Below are 18118 nucleotides of genomic sequence, written 5' to 3'. Positions count from 1 at the left end.
ATAACTCCACTTACACTTGGTGCGCCCTATCTACTCTCTTCTGCTTATCTCCTTTCCCCTTTCTTTTTATGTAGTCCAAGCTGGCTTTAAATCCACAGTCATCCTATTCCAGCCTTCTGAGTACTGAGATAACTGTGTACCACTATGCCCTGCTGGGCCCATCATTTCCTCCCTCCCTCCCTCCCTCCCTCCCTCCGTCCCTCCCTCCCTCCGTCCCTCCCTCCCTCCTATCGTTGCCTTCCTTCCTTCCTTCCTTCCTTCCTTCCTTCCTTCCTCTCTTCTCTTTTTCATTATTTTATTATTTAGACAAGGTCTTCCTATGAAGTTCTGGCTGGTGGGAACACTTTATGTAGACTAGGCTGGCCTCAAACTTATAACCTGCCTCTGCCTTCCTCCCGAGCTAGGAGTTGTGCCTGATCATCCTGTTTTCTTTTTACCCTGAATTATAACCAAGCCATATTATTTGCTTTGCAAGTTGCATTCGTTTTTTTTTTTTATTATTGCTGTCTCTTCTTAAATTTCATTTATTTATGTATTTTTGAGACAGGGTCTTCTCTGTCACCGAGACTGGACTAGAACTCACTATATAGTCTCGGTTGGCCTTGGATTTGTGACAGTCTTGCCTCAGCCTTCCTAATGCTGGGATTATAGGCGTGAGCCACCACCCCCAGTTTATTGCTGGCTCCTGTTCCTTCCTTATAGCCATGGCACAGATCTTTTATATCTATTTTTATTTATCTTTTAATTTTTGAGACAAGGTTTTGCGTAGCCCAGGTTGGCCTTGAATTTGCTCTGTAGCTCTGGCTGTCCTTGAATTCTTAATATTTCTGCTTCTCAGGTAATGGGATTATAGGTGCATGCCACCATGCCTGGCTCCCAGCATAGCGCCTCATTTAAGGGTCTTGAATACATTTTCTGCCTCAAACTTATGAGGAAACACATCCAGATTAACTGTTATCTTTTTGATCTTGTTATAGACTCGATCGTCTTTTTATCCTACTGGATACTGGTACTACTCCAGTTACAAGAAAAGCTGCTGCACAGCAGCTTGGAGAAGTAGTGAAGCTTCATCCTCATGAATTAAATAATTTGTTATCTAAGGTAAGAACTTACTGTTTTCTTAATGTAATGCAAGTATCAAGACTTGTCCATGGGTAGAGAAACAACAGAACAGGTAAAATCACCCTAAGTAACCTGGTGTTCTCTGAATTCCATTAAATATCTTTAGTTCTTGAAATAGTTTTTCAAAGTTGCTATTTGTTTGAAAGATAAAAAGTATTTAAATCAATTTTAATTGTTTAAGAGATCTGTCAATATTGAACCTTTTGCTTGTGTAACAAATTTGAATCTGACCCAATTTGGTAATGAACTAAGTTGTTAATCTGGTTTGTTAGCAGTCTAACTTGTTCTTAATGGCAAATAATTATATGATAGTTGGTAGTTTTCAAAAGCTTATGGGAATGCTTGAATATGTAAGACGCTAGTTGAGCTGTTTGGGATGGGAAATTTTTGCTTTGATGGGTCAGTGTTTCTGTACATTTCTAGTACATTTCTTTTCCTATGTATTTTTGCTTAATTGTGGATATGTTGAAGTGCACCTATACATTAATATTTGACAAATGGCATTCAGAGTAAAGTAGTAATACTTTGGGATGGTGGAAGCAGGGAAGTGGCAGGAGTTAGAGTAGTGGTTTTTAACCTGTGGGTTGTGACCCTGTCAGGGGTTCACATATCAGATTATCCTGCATATCACATATTTGCAATTCATAAACAGTAGCAAAATTACAGTTAGGAAGTAGCAATGAAATAATTTTATGTTTGGGGGCGGTCACCACAACATGAGGAACTGTATTATAGGGCCACAGCGTTAGGAAGGTCAAGAACCACTGAGATAGTGGACAGGTGAGGACATATTGATTGCCTAGACATTGGGAGCCCTGAGATAGTCTAGTGACTAATAGACTCTAGTCTAACCCTCTCCTTTCTTTCTGACTTGTCTCCCTGATACATAGGAGTCAGTTCTAAGTCTCCTTTCAACACATACAGTATGTATGTATGTATGTATGTATGTATGTATTGTGTGATTGGTGCCATAAGTGCTAATAGTATCAGATACTATCTGGAATTCTTAACCAAGGTGTAGATGGAGAGACAGATTTGATACCTATAGGTCCCACATTCTCAGAATGGAAAAGGTTACATATTAGGCATTATTATACTCATCTGTAAGTTGAGTGGAGAGGCATATGTATTTCTCATTATTACAAGAGAAGAAAAGGAAAACTGCCTTCCAAGGTCTTTTTCTCCTTTTTGTTTTTTTTTTGAAACAGGGTTTCGCTGGTGTAACTCTGGTTGTTCTGGAACTTGCTCTGTAGATCAGGCTGGCCTTGAAGTCACAGGGGTCTGCCTGCCTCTGCCTCCAGAGTGCTGGAATTAAAGATGTTTGCCACCACTGCCCCAGCAACTTAATTTTAAAATGTTTTTTATCACGACAGAAGGACATCATAGCTCTTTTAGCAGTTGCTGTAACACACTCAATATTTAGTCACATGCTCAGCTTGATTTGTCTGTTTGAATATTTTGTGCAAAAAAAATTGTGCTGTGTGATGTAGAATACGTGTTTGTATTGTAGTGTGCTTTATTCGTTCTTCTCTATTTAAAAATGTTAATTAATTCCGTGACCATGAATGGATAGTACTTACACAGTGTACTGCTTCCTGCCTGCTCATCAGTCAAGGGGCATTTGTGTTGTGAAAAATACTGCCGTGAAAACTTATGTACAATTTTTTTTTATTGGGTGGGAATGTGTTTCTTGGTGTGTTCTGTTTCTCCCCCCCCCTCCTCCCTTAAACAGGATTTCTCTGTGTAATAGGTCTGGCTGTTCTGGAACTTGCTATGTAGACCAGGCTGGCCTCGAACTCACAGAGATCCTCTTCAGTGCTGGGATTAAAGATGTGGACCACCATGCCAGGTTTGACACTTGGCTTTTCCTGTGTGTGTGTATGAGAGAGAGAGAGAGAGAGAGAGAGAGAGAGAGAGAGAGAGAACGAGAACACACATGTGTTCTGTGTATTCTGTGTATGTCGGAGGTCAGCCATGTTTTGTTGTTTTTGATTTGGAACCATAATCCATATTGGGATGTTTTGAGACAGAACCTCAGAGGCTTGGAAATCACTGAATAGGGAGATCTAGGTTGATTGGTCAAGTAAGTTCCAGAAATCTATTTCTCTCTGTCTCCCAATGCTGGGATTATAAATGCTAGCCACCATTCCTGGTTTATTTCTTGGGTTCTAAGGATTATTGAATATACATCTTCATGCTTGCCTGGCTAGGAGCTTACTTATTAACTGAGCTATCTTGCTAGTCCACATTTGTTTTTCAGTGTGTTAAATAGCTATGTTATTCCTAAAATGCCTTTAAATATTTTATCCCGCCCCCTCTTTGTTTTTTTGAGATGGGGTTTCTCTGTGTAATAGCTCTAACTGTCCTGCAACTTCCTTTGTAGATCAGGCTGACCTCAAACTCACAGAGATCCACCTGCCTCTGCCTCCCAAGTGCTGGGTTTAAAGGTGTGCACCACCACACTGGCTTCTCTTTCCACTTTTTAAGATGCTAGTGAAGGCAGGAGAAATGGCTCAGTGGGTAAAGGAGGATGCTGCCAAATGTGATAACTGAGTCAGTTACTGGAATGCTGATAGTGGAAGCAGAGTACTGACACGTCTGCAAGTTGACCTTTGACCTCCACACATGCACACACAATAAATGTAAAAAAAATGATAACATTTTCTTTGAATGATCAAACTTTATGAATTAGTTTAATAGTTATAAATGTTTTATATGTATTTGAAGGATTCCAGATTATAAATTAATAGCAAATTAATATTTTTCTGGTTACCTGGAATAAACTATTGATATGTAATTATTTTATTTTATAATTTTAAGGTATTAATATATTTAAGGAGTGCAAATTGGGATACTCGGATTGCTGCAGGACAAGCTGTTGAAGCTATAGTGAAAAACGTGCCCGAATGGAATCCAGTGCCAAGAACCAAACAAGGTGCCTTTAAAGTGCAAAAGTAGTTTGAAATCAGACATAACTGTAGAATTAACTACAGTGTGAAGTATATTGTTAATAATTTCAATTTTGATTTAAAGACTTAATTTACACATTTTCAGGTTCAGCTTTCCTGGGAAAGAATATTAAATAATATGTTTTTTGCCATTAAACTTAAAAAAAGAAACTTCTGGATAAACTATTTTCATATGTATTTCCATATATATTTAATCCTATAGGATACTAAATTTATTACTTCCCTCACATGGATGATGTTGTTTGGAAGTTCTTATGGTGTGATATTTTCTAAACTTCAGCATAATTATGTATGAATATTTGGCAAACTAAGTCTTTAGTAATGTCCCTCTCAGTGTAGGAGTTTTGTCTTCTGGTTTGTTGTTTGATTTTGTGGTATTGAGGGTTGAACCCTTGTGGATGCTAGACAAGGAATTCTACTACTGAGTTGTACTGCTCTCCCAAATTAGTGTTTTATGTTGTTATTCTTTTTGAATGTTGTATAGAGGTAAAAGGTTGTAGTACTTATTTTATGATTGCCTCTACTGATAATTTAAAGCAAATCATGTCTTGGAGTCAATATAAGGCATACAATTGTTTTTTGTTTTTTCAAGATGGTATCTCAGTGTAGCCTTGGCTGTTCTGGAACTTACTCTGTAGACCAGGCTAGCCTCAGAGAGATTCATCTGCCTCTGCTTCCTGAGTGTTGGGATTAAAGGCATGAATTACTACTGCCCAAGGCAGACAATTTAATTAAGTGATTTTATTTTAATTAATTAATTTTTTTGAGATAGGGTTTCTCTGTGTAACAGTCCTGGCTGTGCTGGAACTTGCTTTTGTAGACCAGGCTATTTATTCTAAAACACAGAGAGATCTGCCTGCCTCTGCCTTTTGAGTGCTGGTTGAATTTGTTTTCTTACTCTAGCATTGTACAGTACTTCATAAGATATAATAAATATTCCCTAAGTGAGAATCCAGTAACAAGCAGCTAGATTCATTTTAGTCTTTTTGCATAATAAATCTTGTCATTCTTAAAGTTTTTGTTTTTATTTTCTGATGTTATTTTGAATTTTTGTGTTAATTTGTCTTTTATCAAATGTAAAACCTTTTCAATTACAGCTCCTTTTCCCCGATTATCTTGTTAGATGGACACGGTGCAGCTTATTTTATTGAATTAGTTACACTAGCATTAAAATTTATAGTGAGACTGCTTATCATTACTAGAAAACATTCAGAGTTCTGTTTTTTAAGTTAAAGCATTTATAGTTTACAGTAAATGACTGAAAATGCCAGATTAACTGTTGTCTTAGTAAGCAGGTATAGTTTAGCATTTACAGCTAACCTGTTTTTGGAAAGAATGGAGAACACTTTGAAGATATTCTTGAAGATATAAATGGATGTAGAGTTTCATTAGTTCGTCATGAGTTTACAGTTAGAGTGTGGAAAATAAGTTCTGTTGAATGAGTAGTTTCTATCCTAGCTATTCCTCCGACATAGGGAGGGATGATGTTACTTTTTTTTTTTTTTTTTTTTTTTTAATTTTTGAGACAGGGTTTCTCCGTAGCTTTTTGGTTCCTGTCCTGGAACTAGCTCTTGTAGACCAGGCTGGCCTCGAACTCACAGAGATCCGCCTGCCTCTGCCTCCCAAGTGCTGGGATTAAAGGCGTGTGCCACCACTGCCCGGCTGATGTTACTTATTTATGAATACATTTTATGTATGTTGTCTTCTGATTTAGCAGTGTAATAAACTCATACTGTAAGTCTGGAGATTTTAAACCCTTAAACAGTAAATTAAAGTATGATATTTAACATATATGTCAACACGGAAATGCATTTCTTTATATAACATGCTTTCATAATTGGAAACTCACACCCACTTACCATCTGATGGTTTGTAGAAGAGGAGTCACCAAGTTAATAATTGTTTCACAGATAACTAAGATTGATTGTAGATAAATCATAGTGGTTTTTCTATTTCTTCACTTTTCTTATTAGCCAATACTGCAAGTAATGCTATGCCATGTACTTTGATTCTGCACTTTTGACTTTATGGTCAAATTGATATTTTTAAACTTCTAGAACCTACAGAAAGTTCTATGGAAGATTCCTCTACTACAGATCGATTAAATTTTGACAGATTTGATATATGCAGATTGTTACAGCATGGTGCATCACTTTTGGGGTCTGCTGGTGCAGAATTTGAAGTCCAAGATGAAAAATCAGGTTAGTAATAGTCCTGAAGAAGTCTGAAATTTTGCTGTCAAACTGACTTATAATTTGGTGTGCTGTTTAATATATAAGGAATCATGAAACATAAATTGTGTGAAGCTTTTATGTGTAGGGGAGTTATGGGTAGTCAAAGTAACCAGCAGTGCTTGTTCTAAAGCTGGAATAATCAGAACCAATATAGAATGTGACAGTGCTTTTATAATTCTGGGAATTTGAAGGTTATATTGTATATTATCTTATATTTCAAGTAGTATTGTATCTTGTGCCTATGTGCAAAGTGAAAAATTAAAACCAAACCTTGGCAAGGTACCTGGCTTATCTTTAAGCTAACAGAATATATAGATATAGATATAGAATATATAGGATATGTTGATACAAAGGTGAGTAGATGCCTTGAGTGCAGTGGCTATCGTGCCAGCAGCTCCTAGAGGCCCAAACAGGATCATTTGAGTCTTGGAATTTGGGATTAGACTGCAACAAAGGGAGGCTCTGCCTCAGAAAACCAAAAAACAGTGGTCACAGAAAAATAAATATTTTCTTACTCAAGATTGTGACTTTGAGTAGAAAAACATCTAATTTTTTTTTTTAAATATTTATTTATTTATACAATGTTTTGTCTGTATGCCTGCAGGCCAGAAGAGGGCGCCAGACCTCATTACAGATGGTTGTGAGCCACCATGTGGTTGCTGGGAATTGAACTCAGGACCTTTGGAAGAGCAGGCAATGCTCTTAACCACTGAGCCATCTCTCCAGCCCCATCTAATGTTTTTAATGGATTTCTGTAAATAGGTTGTGTTTCTTAACTTCAAATGGAGGCAGGGTGTGGTATCACACACCTTTATTCTTAAGCCAGCCTGGTCTACGTAGTGAGTTCTAGGCCAGACAAAGCAACACAATGAGATTCTTTTTAAAAAAAAAAAAAAAGCAATAGATGATATCAATATGATTTTGATTATGGTCTGTGTCTTGTGGCCATTTATTTTTTTATTTTATTTTGTTTTTGTTTTTTTCGAGACAAGGTTTCTCTGTAGCTTTGGTGCCTGTCCTGACCAGGCTGACCTTGAACTCACAGAGATCCATCTGCCTCTGCCTCCCAAGTGCTGGGATTAAAGGCCTGTGCCACCACCGCCTGGCATGGCCATTTATTTATTTATTTATTTTAATTTTTCTTTTCCCCCTTTGGTTTGATTGTGTGTTTGTGGGGTATGTGCACACGTGTATGCCTGAGGGCCATGTTCCTATTGGTTTTTGGAACTCACTGATGTGACTGGGCTGGGTGGCCAGTGAGCTCCAGAGTCCCGTCTCCACCTCTTTATCACTGGGGTTATAGGTGTGTGCTATCAGACCAGGGTTCTGGAGGCTTGAAATCAGGTGCTACCTCTCTAGCCCCCATTTTCATTATTTTGATAGTAGTCTTTTTGTTTGTTTTTGGTTTTTATTTTATTTTTTTAATATTTATTTATTTATGGCTTTTAAAGACAGTTTCTCTGTCGCTTTGGAACCTGTCCTGGAGCTAACTCTTTTAGACCAGGCTGGCCTCAAACTCACAGAGATCCACCTGCCTCTTCCTCCCCGGGTGCTGGAATTAAAGGAGTGTGCCCTCTTAAGGGTATGAGAGAGTCATATTTTATGGCTAAATGATATTTCATTTTGTGGACACTATATTTTATTTGTTCTTTCCTCCTTTGGGTTGTTTCCACTTTGTGGCTATTAAGAACAAACTTCCGTCAGGTCTGGGAATATGGTTGACTGGTTAAAGTTTTACTGCTCTTGTAGAGGATTCGTATTTGTTTCTGAGCCAACAAGACAGGTGATCAAGACCTATAACTCTAGCTCCAGATCCAGTGCCTTTATTCTGTGCACATATCTTCCCCAATACACATGATAAAAAATAAATGTTGAAAAGAATAAGTTACTATAAATCATTCATTTACAAGTTTTAGTATGAGCAAATATTTTTATTTCTCCTAGGAGTAGAATGCTGGGTCATACTAGCCATATTCTTCTATTAGAAACTACCAATTTTTAAAAAGTAGCTCCTCCATTTTATATTCCACCAGCAGTGTATGAGAAAACGAATTTCTTTATAGCCTTACCAACACTATTATCTAACTTTTGATACTCGCCACACTAGTGAGTATGAATGCTAGCTCTGTGGTTGTCATTTGTGATTTCCAACTGACTAGTGATACTGAATATCTTTCATCTTATATTGTGGTTGTTGTCCATTTTAATCTACTCTTTGGGAAGTTTCTTTGTAGAAATGCCTGTTTAGGGTCTTTTCTTGTTTTAAAATATGAGTTGGAAGCATTCTTTGTATGTTCTAGATACAATGCCTTATCAGATATATGACTTGCATGTTTTCATTTATTTATTTAGTCTGTGTATTTATTTATTGCCTTTTTATTTTCTTGGCTATATTTTTTTTCTTTTTAATCAAATCCAAATCCTGGCACATATTTTGCTAATGCTCTATCACTGAATTAAGTCCTTGTTTTATTTAAATTTTTATTATTATTATTATTATTATTATTTTTCAGGAGGGATTTCTGTCCTGGAACTAGCTCTGTAGACTAGGCTGGCCAAAAACCCACAGAAATCCACTCGCCTCTGCCTCCTGAGTGCTGGGATTAAAAGCGTGGGACACCACCACCTGGCTGTTTTAATTTTCTTAATGGTGTTCTTTGAAGCATAAAATATAATTTTGTTAGGTCCAATTTATGTGTTTTTCAATTTTGTGTGTGTGTCATATGTAAGAAACTTCCTCCAAAGAGTTTTCCAATATGAATTGTTCTAGTTTTTTTTTTTTAACTTTGGTTTTTGCCATATGTAAGATTGATTAATGTTCTATTTTAATAAGATTTTTGTTTTTGTTGTTTTAGACAGGGTTTCTGTGTGGAACCCTGGCTGTCCTATAACATACTGTAGACCAGGCTGACCTAGAACCCAGAGATCCTCCTGCCTCTGCCTCCTCCCAAGTGCTGGGATTAAAGGTGTACACCATCACTGCCCGGCCCAGCCCTAGTGCTGTTTTAGAAAAAAAGTATTTTTTTTTTATAGAACTTAATAAAATAGCTGTTTTAAGGCCAACTTTTAATTTTTAAAGATTTATTTACTTTTATGTATATGAGTGCTCTATTGATTTTATGCCAGAAGAGGGCATTGCATCCCACTGTAGATGGTTGTGAGACACTGTATGGTTGCTGGGGATTGAATTCAGGACCTTTGGAAGAGCAGCCAGTGCTCTTAACCACTTGCCATTTCTCCAGCCCCCAAGTTTCAATTTTTAAACAGTCTATTTACTCAGAGTCTCACTATGTAGCCCCCCTAGCTGGCCTGGAAGGTAGAGGTTTGCTTCCCTCCTGGTCTCTGAGATTAAAGATAGATGCTGCCACACCTGGCTCTTATGTATTTAGTTAAAATATAGATTTTATTTTATATGTGTATGGGTGTACACCCACATGTGTGGCTGGTGCCTGAAAAGGCCATCAGCCCCTAGAGGACATCAGATCCCCTAGAACTGCTTTTATAACCTTCTTTAAACTGCTGTTTGGCTCTAAAAATCAAATGTAGGTCCTCTGGATGAGCAGCCAGTGCTTTAACCCTAAAACCATCTCTCCAGGCTGCTCAATTTTTTTTTTTTTTTTTTGGTCTTTTCGAGACAGGGTTTCTCTGTGGTTTTGGAGCCTGTCCTGGAACTAGCTCTGTAGACCAGGCTGGTCTCGAACTCACAGAAATCCGCCCGCCTCTGCCTCCCGAGTGCTGGGATTAAAGGCGTGCGCCACCATCGCCCGGCTTCAATTTTTATTTTTGAAATGACACTTTTTTGGTATAATTTTGTTTTACTGTTTTTCATCGAAAGATTTGATATTTTGCTTGTGACATTTCAAAACTTAGCTCAACTTTGTATCCTAGACTGACCCCTACTGCTGCCTCAGCTTTCAGAGTGCTGGAATTACAAGCACGTGGTACCACTCGCAATTAACCAAGCAAATGTCAGTATGTGTTTTTTAATGTGGTGGGAGTCTGATCTGCACATAAGAAAGTTCTAACTAATTCAGAGAGAATGTATTTCTTTTCTGTTTACAGGTGAAGTGGATCCTAAAGAGAGAATATCACGTCAACGGAAATTATTACAGAAGAAACTTGGACTTAATATGGGAGAAGCAATTGGAATGAGTACTGAAGAACTCTTCAACGATGAAGATTTGGATTACACCCCAACTTCAGCAACCCTTGTAAACAAACAATCTGTAGGTAAAACATTGGGTTGATTGCAAGTAACAACACAAAAGTTTATTTTACTACGCAACTGAACCAAGAAATTTCTATAGACCAAGTATTGTGTGTCCATTTAGGCCATATTGACCATTCCCCACTAAGTATCGCTAGTATATCAGTATATGTAGATTAAACACATTTATGTGTGTAGTATATGTATGTGTTCATGTGGGAGTATGCATGAGTTTTTTCAGGTACATTGTATGTGTGTGTTCTTATGTGTAGAAGTAAGGTCAAATTTAGTAATTTCTTGATTAGTTGCCTTAGTTTTAGAGACAGGGTCTCCTTTGAACCTGGAGCTCATCCATTCACTAGGTTGTCTGGACAGTGAGCTCTAGGGACCGGTCAGTCAGTCTCCACCTGCCATGTCTGACTCTGACATGAACTCAAGTCCTCATGCTTACACAGTAGACACTTGATTGACACTCTTTTATGACAGTCTCATTCCAATTTGTGACTGAGTCATAGTTTTACTTTGTCCTATTTTTTCCTTTATTCTTTCAATTCTCAGTGGATGCATATGAACTTTTAAAAATTGTTTTTATTATTTTAGAATTTTATAGACTGTATTTTGATCATAGTCACCCTTAAGTCATCCCAGATCCACTCGCACCTCCTTCCATTTCCCCCAGTGCACACTAACTTTATTTTGGACACTGTCTTTTGAAGTGTGAAAGACTGTAACTCTGTTTCATATAGAAGTGCAATGTTATGTTTCAAGAGGTTCAGTACTCATTCTCCTATCCTCTAAAACCTGTAAGGGCCCTTTTGCTCCATCAATATTTCCTGCTTCTGGTCAGGTACAGTGGCACATGTCTATAATTCCATGACTCTGGAGGCAGAAACCAGCCTGGGGTACAGAAAGAATTCTAGGCTAGCTTGAGCTCAGGGCAAGACTTGTCTTATCGGGGAGGCTGTGGTCCTAACAGGTGGTCTTGCATGTTGAGGTCCCTTAGGGAAGTTTCTTAAAGGTTTGTGTTATCATCTGCTGTTATAGCTGCACTGTCACATGCCAGTGGTTCCTGGTTCCCAGACATTATCACCACATCCATATTAATACTCCTTACTAGTTGTAAATTATATAATTTCAGTTAATTCTTAGGATAGATACAGAAAGGGATTTCTTTTCTTTGTCCCCTCCTCTTCTTTCCCCGAGGCAGTGTTTCTCTGTGTAGCCCTGGCTGTTCTGTAGACCAGGCTGGCTTCTAACTCACAGAGATCCACCTGTCTCTACCTCCTGAGTGCTGGGATTAAAGGAGTGCACCACCACTGCCCAGCTTCAGAAAGGAATTTTTAAGGTAATTTTTATTATATAAACAGAGTATATCTTTCTGTCTCTGTGTGTCTCTCCCCTCTTCTGTCTATGATACTTCTGCCTCTGCCTACAGAGGGCTAGGATTCTTACTTACTTTGTTGCTTAGGCCCAAATTCCTGGACTCAAGTTTTATTCTCTTGCATCAGCCTCCTGAGTAGACAAGCACCTTAATATTTACTTATTATGCAGTTTTTATAGTGTTTCCAATGGATAGAAAAAGATCAAAAAAAGCAGGAAGTGGCTAAGATAAAAGGATCATATGACTAAGTTGATGATAGCATGCTTGGACCAGCAAGTCACTTAAGGCTATACTTTTTTTTTTTTTTTAAACATGATAAGCATCGGTTTCTTTTATTGAAAATTTTATTTTCAAAACTTGATTGTATAATTGTTTTGAAGACTCAACTCTTCAGAAACCCTCTTTTTGTTAGGATTATTTATTTATGCCACACCTGTAGTATAAAAAGGTTATGAAACAAGACTTAGTCTGTTGGGAATTAGATAATTAAGAAGGAATTTTTTTGAAAGTTTTAATTATTTTTTGAGACAGGGTCTTTCTATGTGTTTCCGACTGTCCAGGACCTCAATCGACCAGGCTTACCTCGAGCTCACAGATATCATATGTTGGGATTAAAGATGTCCCTTTTGTTGTTGTTGTTGTTACTGTTTCAAACAATTTTTTTTACTGGTTTTGCTTGTAAGTTTGCTTGTTTGATTTCTGTTTTGGACTTATTCCTTTTTTTTTATTTTATTATTTAAAAGCCATTTTTGTTTTTGAGACAAAGTCTTACTAGGTAGCCCTGGCTTTCTCATCCTCCTCCAGCCTTCTAAGTGTTGGGATTTTAAATGTTCCAGTACACATGGCTTGAGAGTAAAATCATGATGCAGCCATACAACACAGTAGTGTAATATTATTAAAAAGATGTTCATCTCTATATTAATTTCTATATTAGGTGTACTACTATACACCTATTTCTCATAAGATTGAAATTATAGATATTTTAATTTCTGACAGTTTAAACTTGTTTTATTTTTTTAGACTCTTCAGGCAGCTGAATTGATAGATTCAGAATTCCGAGCAGGAATGAGTAATAGACAGAAGAACAAAGCTAAAAGAATGGCCAAGTTATTTGCAAAACAGAGATCCAGGGATGCGGTAGAAACAAATGAGAAAAGGTAGTAATCTCTTTATTTACTTGAAACAGAAATTGTGCTTGATTTACAGATAAAGATTTTGATGATTTTTATTCGGCTAAACGGTACTGTGCTTGTATTGTTTTACTCAGGACATAGTATTTGCTGTTGCTGCGAAATGAGATTTCTACAGAAAAATCTATAGGAGTAGAATTTTTTTGTTTTGTTTTTATTAATTTTCCTCAGTGATTTTCAGCATCACATGAAGACTGAAGACCAAGGGAAGAGCATTCCAGCTACAGGGAGTATAAGCGCCTTCACTGTGGAGTATTTAGGATGGAGATTATTAGAGAAGGAATTCAGAATGCTGGTCTAAGGATGACCAGTCAAGATGATAGGCTTGTTAAGATAACGAACTGTCATGGTGGTTTCCCTTGTTCTTTAGTTTGGGGCTGTGCTAAATAGCTGGTGATAATCCAGACTTGCTCGGTTAATCTTTTCGTGGAAAAGAATTCTGAAGTAGAGTAATTGTCTTATTGACTTGAATTAATAAAAGTGTTATCTATCCTCAAAGGGTAGCTAGTTCAGAACTACATCTTTAAGATTGGTCTCTGAAAGTGCTTATTAAATTATAGATTCTTGGGTCCCTTGTATGTTTGTTTGTTTGTTTGTTTGTTTATGGTATTTCTAGGCAGGGTTTCTCTGTAGCCTTGGAGCCTGTCCTGGAACTAGCTCTCATAGGCCAAGCTGGCCTGGAACTAAGAGATCCGCCTGCCTCTGCCTACTGAGTACTGGGATTAAAGGCATGTGCCGCCACCGTCCGCCTGCCCCTTGTATCTATTAAACCAGAGTCTAATGGTGTTCAGTAAATGTTTGAGCAAGTTATGAATTAATAAATATTGCAAAGTATAAAAGCAGGTCTTTGTAGATGGTGATACTTCTCCTTTTTAAATTCAATTGAAGTTGAAAAGTGTTTATAGTGTTTAAGAATTAAGCACAAACAGATGTGTAATAAACTTATTTGATAGGAATTCATGCTTGAGCCAGATAGTAGTGGCTCATGCATTTAATCCCAGTGAGGGAGGCAGGCAGATCTCTGTAAGTTTGAGGCTAGCCTGGTCTACAGAGGGAGTTCCAGGACAGCCAGAGATAAACAGAGAAACCCCGTCTTGCAAAAAAAAAAAAAAAAAATCAACCCCCCACCCCCCACAAAAAAAGAAGAAATCTATGCTTGGGTTTTGTTGATGTTTTTGTTTTGTTTTTTAGATTTATTCATGTATTTTATATATGTGAGTGCTCTATTCGCATGAATGCCTGTATGATAGAAGAGGATTTCAGTTCTCATCATACATGGTGTTGAGCCACCATATAGTTGCTGGGAATTGAAATTCAAGACCTCTGGAAGAACAGCCAGTGCTCTTAACCACTAAGCCATCTCTCCAGCCCCCAAGTTCTAATTTTTAAAAAATTTATTCATGGCCAGGCGGTGGTGGCGCACGCCTTTAATCCCAGCACTCAGGAGGCGGAGGCAGGCGGATCTCTGGGAGTTCGAGGCCAGCCTGGTCTATAAGAGCTAGTTCCAGGATGGGCACCAAAGCTACAGAGAAACCCTGTCTCGAAAAACCAAAAAAAAAAAAAAAAAAATTTATTCATTCAGAGAGAGTCTCATTATGTTGCCCTGTCTGAGCCATCCCTCCAGCTCCAGTTACTTGTGTTTTTAAAGTGTAAACTTTATTGAATTTGTTAACTGTGGGATTTTTTTTAAAATATTTATTTATTTATTATGTATACAATATTCTGTCTGTGTGTATGTCTGCAGGCCAGAAGAGGGCACCAGACCTCATTACAGATGGTTGTGAGCCACCATGTGGTTGCTGGGAATTGAACTCAGGACCTTTGGAAGAGCAGGCAATGCTCTTGACCACTGAGCCATCTCTCCAGCCCAGTGAACAACTGGTTAAGGTCATAGACATTGAATATCCCTAAGCCAAAATGTTCCAAAAATCTAAAACTTTGAGCATAAGTTTCTGATTCCAGAGGATTTTAGGTTTTTGCTATTAAAGAGACTTATCTAATAAAGCTTATGCAAATATTTTCAAATTCAGTAAAGTCTAAGAGCAGAATGTTTCTGGTCCCAACTAGAAATATTTTGTATATACCTATATGTATGATGCATCATATTAATATAATCGTTAAAAGTGGGGGGAGAAAGACATGATAAGGAAGGTGTCTTAGTCACTGTTCTATTGCTGTCAAGAGACACCATGACTAAGGCAACTCTTAGAAAAGAAAGCATTTCTCCAAAGGCTTGCTTACAGTTTCAGAGATTGAAATCCATTATGGTGGGGAACATGGCAGCATGCATGGCACTGGAGCAGGAGAGATACATTTTGATCCATAGGCTGAGGAGGGAGGGGGCGGTTGACATGGGCGTTTGAAACCTCAAATCCCACCTACCAGTGATATACTTCTAACAAGGCTCCACCTCCAAACCCTTTTAAATAGTGCCATTCACTGGTGGCTAAGCATTAAAATATCTGAGCCTATGGGGGTCATTCTTACTCAGACCACTACAGAAGAGGAAATAAGAGGAAAGAGTTTGAAAGATTTGATTGGATGGTCTAGGAGGCCTTCACAGAGATTAGAGTTAAGATCTTAAAGAAGGCCCTTAACTGTCTAGGAAGAGACACTCCAAATGCAATTTTAAAGTCAAATATCTAGAAGTAGAATTATGCAGGCTTTAAAGATGTAAGATGATGTACCAGTATAACATGATAGGAGAGAATTAAGGAAAGAGCAGGGGGTGAGTCTTCAACATCTTGTTGATTTTATAGAACAAGTACCTTGGCCAAAAGTTTACACAATTAAGATGCAGAGACTGAGCACTGGGCATGGTGTTGCACACACCTTTAATTTTAGCATTGGGACCTCTGAGTTTGAGGTCAGCATGATCTACAGAGCTAGTTCCAGGACAGCAGAGAAGTCTTGTCTCTAAAAACAAAACAAAAGATGTAGCAAGAGGGAGATATTCAGAGAAAGTAAGTCTATCTATACTTTTGATTTTTCAAGACAGGATTTTTTTTTGTGTAACAGTCCTGACTGTCTTGGATCCCTCTTTTGTGGACCAGGTTGGCTTCAAACTCAGAAAGATCTGCCTGCTTTTGCCTCCTGAGTGTTGGGATTAAAGACCTGCACCACCAATTCTTTTAATGATATATAAAGGTAGTTTGTGTTTTGTTGGTTTATTGGCTAAGATGACCTTGAGTTCAAATCATGTTTTTACCTCTCCTTGGTGCTGGGGTAAAAGGTGTGTGCTGCCACACCCAGATTAAATAAAAGTAATATTATTTGTCTTTTAATTTTTAATATTTATTAGGCTAGCCTTTGTATTTTTTTCAAGTTATAAAGCAGTACTTTTCTCAAATGTTCTGCATACTTTTTATCAATGGTCAGATTTTGTATATTTTTAAAATCTTTGCTAATTTTTCCATACAGTATATTTTAATCATATTCTTTCAACAAATAAGCATAATTATATTACTTCGCACATTAGTTTTCTCTAGGTTGCAAAAGCTTAAAAATGTTAATGCCATGCGTGGCTAGACTAAGTTGTTGAGTTAAAAGAATTTAAAATTAAAAGAAAGGGAACTAACTGGTTATAGAGATGAAAGAATGTTAGTCTTGAGATTTTCAGTTTCAAAGAAAAGATTTAGCAACTTAAAGACTAGTGGGGTTTTTTATATTTACTTTATTGTTTTTAATTGAGCTATACATTTTTCCAGCTCCCCCTCCCAATTTACTCAGTAGATCTTGTCTTTCTGTCCTTCCTAGGCAAATCCATATATTTCTCTGTTAGGGACGTCTTTATCTAGGTAATAGGGTATATTTTGTTCAAAAATATTAATGAGTTCATTTTAGTTGATTTTTCTAAAAGTAAGCTATGTAAGCAAAATTGATACATCTGTGAAGATGATGGATTTTTCTTATATGCATTGTGTATCATTCATATTTTTCTTCATTTACTTTAAATTTGGTGACTTCTTTTTTAGTAATGACAGTACTGATGGAGAGCCAGAAGAAAAGAGACGGAAAGTAGCAAATGTTGTTATTAATCAGACTACTACTGATTCTAAAGTCTTGGTTGATAATGTTCCAGAAAGTTCTTCCATAATTGAGGAGGTATATTGAAATTGTTTATAACTTTTAACTATTATTATTACTATTATTATTTGTATGGATGTTTTGCTGCATGTATGTCTGTTTACTACTTGCATGACTGGTGTCCATGGAGGCCAGAAAAGGGTATCAGATGCCCTGAAACTGGAGTTAGAGACGGCTGTCATATGGGTGCAGGAAATAGAACCTGGATTCCCTGGAAAAGCAGCCAGTGTCTTTAACCACTGAGACATCTCTCCAACTCCTCTTTATCAGTTTCTTAACTGTATATATTAAGAATATTCTATAATTTGTCAACCAAGAGAAATTTTATTTGTAAATGTCTTAACACTTCATTAGTAAAATGTTTACTTTAAAAATTTAAAACTTTGTTACTATTGCTAATGCTACAAATAAATGCACTTCATTAACTTTCTTAAATTATTAGTATAAAGCTTTGATGTAGTTGTAATTATATTTTTCTTATTTAGACAAATGAATGGCCTTTGGAAAGTTTCTGTGAAGAACTTTGCAATGATCTTTTTAATCCCTCCTGGGAGGTAAAGTATCTTCTTAGCTCCATTTGGTGTAAAGTAAGGAAACAATGCCAAGGATAGAAAACGTGCTGAGATTCTTATTTTCACCTTGGGTGTCTCTTAGGACTTAGGGCATATTATATAGTTTTATTGTCTCTCTCCTTTATGTGTGTATGTTGGAGTGGGGTTGGGGTTGAGGCCGGGTCTCATCATGTAACTAGCTTTCTTTGAACTCACAGAGATTCCTCTGTCTCTGCCTTCTGGGTGCTGGGATTAAAAGTATACTCTATCATACCAGGTTTGACTTTTTAGATTTAGAAATTTTTAGATTTTTTAAAAAAAAAATCGTTTTTAGCCTTTATGTTTTGAAACAAATTGTCATTTCTTTTTATTCTTTTG

At 37.2% G+C, this 18118-nt stretch overlaps 1 protein-coding gene across 3 annotated transcripts in view; it reads left to right on the top strand.

Annotated features, from left to right (window-relative positions):
- The window catches only part of Btaf1 (B-TFIID TATA-box binding protein associated factor 1), an 84131-nt gene that overhangs the window by 13247 nt on the left and 52766 nt on the right, over positions 1 to 18118 (top strand). For all 3 annotated transcript variants that reach the window (XR_005975176.1, XM_041661360.1, XM_041661359.1), the window contains exons 2-8: positions 978 to 1101; positions 3943 to 4057; positions 6149 to 6292; positions 10388 to 10551; positions 12934 to 13070; positions 17078 to 17207; positions 17675 to 17743. Coding sequence is in view for 2 of the 3 variants with exons in the window: in XM_041661360.1 (XP_041517294.1) it covers positions 978 to 1101; positions 3943 to 4057; positions 6149 to 6292; positions 10388 to 10551; positions 12934 to 13070; positions 17078 to 17207; positions 17675 to 17743 (883 nt within the window). In the remaining variant the exon portion in view is untranslated. The remainder of the gene's footprint in view (positions 1 to 977; positions 1102 to 3942; positions 4058 to 6148; positions 6293 to 10387; positions 10552 to 12933; positions 13071 to 17077; positions 17208 to 17674; positions 17744 to 18118) is intronic.

Source organism: Microtus oregoni, unplaced genomic scaffold (assembly GCF_018167655.1).
Source record: "Microtus oregoni isolate MIOR12 unplaced genomic scaffold, Mior012 000012F_ref0000307, whole genome shotgun sequence".
Lineage (NCBI taxonomy): Eukaryota > Metazoa > Chordata > Mammalia > Rodentia > Cricetidae > Microtus > Microtus oregoni.
Note: the sequence above shows the minus strand (reverse complement) of the source record. Positions and strands in the feature narration are given on the sequence as shown.